The 6,250-nt window shown below is 39.6% G+C and overlaps 1 protein-coding gene across 1 annotated transcript; it reads right to left on the reverse strand.

Moving 5' to 3' along the window:
* Positions 1–4,242: 4,242 nt before the first annotated feature.
* LOC114665833 (cystatin-like) lies at positions 4,243–6,250 on the reverse strand. The gene is made up of 3 exons (XM_028820474.2): positions 5,988–6,250; positions 4,906–5,019; positions 4,243–4,534 (listed from the first exon to the last, which is right to left on the reverse strand). The coding sequence occupies exons 1-3, from the start codon at positions 6,213–6,215 to the stop codon at positions 4,457–4,459; spliced, it is 420 nt and encodes a 139-aa protein (XP_028676307.1). The 5' UTR covers positions 6,216–6,250; the 3' UTR covers positions 4,243–4,456.

Below are 6,250 nucleotides of genomic sequence, written 5' to 3' on the forward strand. Positions count from 1 at the left end.
TAAAATCGAAGTGGATAAGTGATGTGATATTCATGTCCATAAAAGTAAAAAATAAAAGCAAGTTATGTTAAAATGTTTGAAAGATAGCTCAGTGACATTTTATGCTATGGTGACTAAACGTGTACTCATTATTTCCATTACACTGAAAACAACCTCACAGAGGCATGATGGAAACATTCTAATGATTCAATAGTTTTCTGACACTACAGTAACCCACAATAATCCACCATCTATGACATTTGGATGCATCCAACAATTTTAGCTGAGGACAGTTCAACTGCAACTAGCCCTAGAACCTCCACGTCCAACAACAACAAACAACAACACATGAATCTTTTCAATACTTAAGTTGGAATTTCAGGAATATAAAATGGTTTTAAACATTTTATGTACACTACTAATACATGTAAATACATTAAATTATCAGTGTTATTTTTGAATATACAGTGCATCCGGAAAGCATTCACAGAGCATCACTTTTTCCATGTTTTGTTATGTTACAGCCTTATTCCAAAATGGAATAAATTCATTTTTTTCCTCAGAATTCTACACACAACACCCCATAATGACAACATGAAAAAAGTTTACTTGAGGTTTTTGCAAATTTATTAAAAATAAAAAAATTGAGGAAGCACATGTACATAAGTATTCACAGCCTTTGCCATGAAGCTCAAAATTGAGCTCAGGTGCATCCTGTTTCCCCTGATCATCCTTGAGATGTTTCTGCAGCTTAATTGGAGTCCACCTGTGGTAAATTCAGTTGACTGGACATGATTTGGAAAGGCACACACCTGTCTATATAAGGTCCCACAGTTGACAGTTCATGTCAGAGCACAAACCAAGCATGAAGTCAAAGGAATTGTCTGTAGACCTCCGAGACAGGATTGTCTCGAGGCACAAATCTGGGGAAGGTTACAGAAAAATTTCTGCTGCATTGAAGGTCCCAATGAGCACAGTGGCCTCCATCATCCGTAAGTGGAAGAAGTTCGAAACCATCAGGACTCTTCCTAGAGTTGGCCGGCCATCTAAACTGAGCGATCGGGGGAGAAGGGCCTTAGTCAGGGAGGTGACCAAGAACCGGATGGTCACTCTGTCAGAGCCCCAGAGGTCCTCTGTGGAGAGAGGAGTACCTTCCAGAAGGACAACCATCTCTGCAGCAATCCACCAATCAGGCCTGTGTGGTAGAGTGGCCAGAGAGAAGCCACTCCTTAGTAAAAGGCACAAGACAACCCGCCTGGAGTTTGCCAAAAGGCACCTAAAGGACTCTCAGACCATGAGAAAGAAAATTATCTGGTCTGATGAGACAAAGATTGAACTCTTTGGTGTGAATGCCAGGCGTCACGTTTGGAGGAAACCTGGCACCATCCCTACAGTGAAGCATGGTGGTGGCAGCATCATGCTATGGGGATGTTTTTCAGTGGCAGGAACTGGGAGACTAGTCAGGATAAAGGGAACGATGACTGCAGCAATGTACAGAGACATCCTGGATGAAAACCTGTTCCAGTGCGCTCTTGACCTCAGACTGGGGCAACGGTTCATCTTTCAGCAGGACAACAAACCTAAGCACACAGCCAAGATATCAAAGGAGTGGCTTCAGGACAACTCTGTGAATGTCCTTGAGTGGTCCAGCCAGAGACCAGACTTGAATCCGATTGAACATTTCTGGAGAGATCTTAAAATGGCTGTGCACCGACGCTTCCCATCCAACCTGATGGAGCTTGAGAGGTGCTGCAATGAGGAATGGGTGAAACTGGCCAAGGAAAGGTGTGCCAAGCTTGTGGCATCATATTCAAAAAGACTTGAGGCTGTAATTGCTGCCAAAGGTGCATCGACAAAGTATTGAGCAAAGGCTGTGAATACTTATGTACATGGGATTTCTCAGTTTTTTTGTTTTTAATAAATTTGTAAAAACCTCAAGTAACTTTTTTCACGTTGTCATTATGGGGTGTTGTGTGCAGAATTCTGAGGAAAAAAATGAATTTATTCCATTTTGGAATAAGGCTGTAACATAACAAAAGGTGGAAAAAGTGATGCGCTGTGAATACTTTCTGGATGCACAGTAACTCACTGCTACAAAAATATGTAGTAAACAAAATTGTAATAACAAACTTTTCGATGAAGTGACAAGTCTGTCAGTACATGGATGGGAGACCATCTAGGAAAAGCTTGGGTTGCTGATGGAAGAGATGATGGTGAGACCAACAGGGGGCACTTACTCTTTGGTCTATATGTGGATCCCAATGCCCCAGTGCAGTGATGAGGACACTGTGCTGTAAATATGGCGCCATCCTTCATATGAGATGTAAAACCAAGGTCGTGACTCTATGTGGTCATTAAAGATCCTAAAGGGCATCTTTCTTAAAGAGTAGGGTGTACCCCAATGTTGCGGCTAAATTGCCATCCATGGCCTAGTCATTCTGGCCCCTAATCATCCCCTGTCTCTAACTGGCTACTTCTCTCTCACCACTTCAACACCTAATAGCTCATGTGTGGCACAATAATGGCTGGGTGAGTGCTACACATTGGTGCACTTTAAAAAACTGCTGAAAACACATTATTTTAACATGGCTTTCTCATAACCTGATACTCTGTATATTCAATTCATTATAATAACTAATCATGGTGGCTCTAAAATCTGTACTAACCCCTACTCTCAATTCTGTTTCTTTTTCCGGTTTCTTTGTGGTGGCAATCTGCGCCACCACCATCTACTCAAAGCATCATGATGTTCCAACATTGATGGATTAAAAGCCAGAAGTCTGCATGACCATCATCATCAAGTCCTTCCGTGAGAACCCTAAATACAAAGAGGACTATTTCATTTATGTTAGGTAGAATGCCCAGAGGGGACTGGGTGGTCTCGTGGCCTAGTACCCCTGCAGATTTTGTTTTTTTCTCCAGCCGTCTGGAATTTGTTTTTGTTTTTTTCTGTCCTCCCTGGCCATCGGACCTTACTCTTATTCTATGTTAATTAATGTTGTCTTATTTTAATTTCTTACTTTGTCTTTTATTTTTCTTTTCTTCATTATGTAAAGCACTTTGAGCTACATTTTTTGTATGAAAATGTGCTATATAAATAAATGTTGTTGTTGTTGGTGGTTGAAGTGGTTCCCCATTCACGTAAGCATTTTAAATAGCGAGAAAAGTGCTATATAAATGTAAAGATTTATTATTATTTTTATCTCTCTAAATGTATACAGTTTCTATAATTTGGAATATAAAACTTCATTATTTCATTACATAGCACCTTTCCATTTAGATTGAGAAGGGGTGCCCAACTCCAGTTCTTGAGGGCCACAGTGGCTACAGGTTTTCATTCTGACCATTTTCTTAATTAGTGACCATTTTTGCTGAAAATTAACTTCATTTAACTGATTTTCTATTTAAGACTCAGACCCTTTAAATCAGGGGTGAGCAATGTCAGTCCTGGTGGGCCGCAGTAGCTGCAGGTTTCCATTCTAACCATCTTCTTAATTAGTGAGTCCTCTTTGCTGCTGACTAACTTGTTTTGCCTTAGTTTTAATTCACGTGACTCACACCCCCTAGTTGTTTCTTTTTCTTTAATGAGCAGCCAAACAATAATGAGACACAAAACAAGCCACCACATGACCATTGACATTGCAGAGTTGAAACACTAACCGGTCATGATATTAAATAAGACCTGTTATTGGCACACATTGGTTTCTAATTAAGCATCTAGGTTGGAACAAAAACCGGCAGCCACTGCGGCCCTCCAGGAAAAATGCAGATCACCTTTATATAAAAGGACACAATGCAACTAAATTATAAGTCAAAAATGTATTACAAAAAATGAAATAATTTCAAATCCAAATGTATGTTTACCTGTGGTGGGCTGGCGCCCTGCCCGGGATTTGTTCCTGCCTTGCACCCTGTGCTGGCTGGGATTGGCTCCAGCAGACCCCCGTGACCCTGTGTTAGGATATAGCGGGTTGGATAATGACTGACTGACTGATGTATGTTTGCACATGGTTATTAAGTTTTAAAACTAAGGCCTTTATTTTAATTTGTAAAAGCACTCGGTGGAAAAAAAATTTTAAAATTTCTTCATAGAAAGGGCAATCAAATGAATGGCAGTTATAGAGTGCAAGACTAATTTAATACAATGACTGTATTCTTTAATGCTAGTGCCAGCAGTGATTTCGACAACAAAGGTTTCTCTAAAATATTCATAAAGAAGAGTCAGTCAGTTAGCTGTGAATTCAGAAGTTGTGTTTATTTTAAAGTGTGTTACATGAATGATTTGCACTGCAGTATATGACAGAAAATACTTATTTACCTAAAGCTTATATACCTAAAAGCTTATTTTAAGAAAAAAAATATATTAGCACCTCATAAACTGGCCCTTTAATATTTAGTTGCAGGGCACTATAATTTTAGTGACGATGGAATTGTTGCTTCATTATTGGACAGGGCAGACCTCCATCTTGCTAATTAATTAGGCACATTCATTCTTTAAGAGCTGGGTATCTTTAATCCAGGGACGGGACCAGATTTCAAAAGTGCAGGTATATGTCTGTTGGAAAAGACAAAGAGAGAAGAAAATATTTATATAGAGAGTTTCCAGCCTTTATACCTTTGTGTATTTTTGTATTATTGTCACTCCTTATATTCTACCTAACCCTTACGATTGTGAGTCCAGCTAATAGGGAACTTTAACCTTTCATGCTATATCATGCATTCATTATAAAAAAAAAACCTCCATGGCTACTATTTATGGATAAGATATGAGGAATAATGAAGACATTCTGTCATTGCACTAATATGGCACCCTTGTACTGTATGGGCATAAAATAAAACTGTCATCCTCTGCTCATTGTTAGCAGTGTTTTTGCCCAATCGATCCCAGATTGATGCAGTGACAGTGAGTCTAAAGCATGCTCTTACCTTTGCTTTTGGATTCTGGTAGAAAGCACAGTTCTCCAGGCCCTCTGTTTCACCTTTTTTGCAGGATGTTTGACTCATTTCTGCAGTCACAAAGTACTTTAATCCAGAAACCACCTATAAAGGATTAAATAGAATAAAAAGACAAATAAATGTGGGCTGGATTTGAATGACTTCAGTCTGTATTGTAAAACCTCATATAAACATGTCTGATGGTTCCTTTCTTGCACCAGATGCTAGTGAAAAAGGCTTCATCCCTCCTGGCCCTAAACTGTATTAATCAAGTTTGAGAATAGATGGATGGATGGTACAGACTGTGATTACAGCTTATTACAAGATATCTCTCGTTTGAAGTTTGGACTCCGTGGTTTTCAGGCTGCACAGCTGAATGGCAGAGGTGGCTTTTTTAAGGATAGTTCTGTGTCCTAATTGAAATCTTTCCCTGAATTAGCTTTGTGTCCTGTCTCATCAGGGTCTTTCCGTTGTTTTTTATTTAAATCTTCATTGTTCTTTTTAGTGTTGCCAAAGTTTGATATGAAGGTACAGGACCACATGACAAGACATCTTGAACACCAGCAATTCATGTGAAGTTATTGTCATTGCTCTTCAGGAGAAGTTTCATTTTGTACAACTACTGCAGCATTCCTGAAGAGAAAGTCACCTCACATTCAGTATAGCGTCTGGTATGAGACCATTTAAAATAACTTATAAAGAAATTCAATGCCTCCAAGTAGGTTCAGAAATGGGGAAATAAGAAGGCAAATAAAAACATTCTTCAATGAAAGATGCAAAGTGAGTCTTGTTAAAGTGATTGGCTATAAAGAAATCCTGGAGATGCTTCATCCGTGAGAGGACTGAGTCTGACACCCTAGCCTTAGAGCCACCTAATGAGCCGAGTAAAAGAGAAACAAGAAGTTGAATTAAGGAAGGCTCAGCTGCTGTGGCCATCCAGAAGTCAAATTTGAAACATTCACTGCATAGCTTCACCTGGACTGATATTTCAGACTGAACGATTCATTATTCTTTTCCTTTTCCTTTTTTTTGCAGGTCACTAGCCTTTTAAATAGCACATTTTGTCGACTCACCTGGAGCTGAGCACTGATGACCTTGGACATCCTATGGAAGTAGTCATCATGGCTGACCTTGTTGTGCTGGGACACTGCAAATTGCATAACTTTGTCCACCCGCTCTTCATTCAAGTCAGCATTCACTTTATGGCTCACCCGGACACCAGATTTTTCATGTCCACTTCCTGACACTGCTGCAAAAAGCAGAACCAGAGTAGCAAAAACACTTTTCCAGACTGCAGCCATTTCTCAGCTTGTCACTTGCACAATGAGCTTGGGAC

Source organism: Erpetoichthys calabaricus, chromosome 15 (assembly GCF_900747795.2).
Source record: "Erpetoichthys calabaricus chromosome 15, fErpCal1.3, whole genome shotgun sequence".
Classification (NCBI taxonomy): Eukaryota; Metazoa; Chordata; class Cladistia; order Polypteriformes; family Polypteridae; genus Erpetoichthys; species Erpetoichthys calabaricus.

Excerpts from the sequence above, each read along its gene's own strand:
- LOC114665833 (XM_028820474.2), bottom strand. The coding sequence starts at position 6,215 with ATGGCTGCAGTCTGGAAAAGTGTTTTTGCTACTCTGGTTCTGCTTTTT. Across the intron at positions 5,020-5,987 it reads TCATCAGTGCTCAGCTCCAG|GTGGTTTCTGGATTAAAGTA; the intron begins GTGAGTCGACAA and ends AATCCTTTATAG. Across the intron at positions 4,535-4,905 it reads ACCAGAATCCAAAAGCAAAG|ACATATACCTGCACTTTTGA; the intron begins GTAAGAGCATGC and ends CTTTTCCAACAG.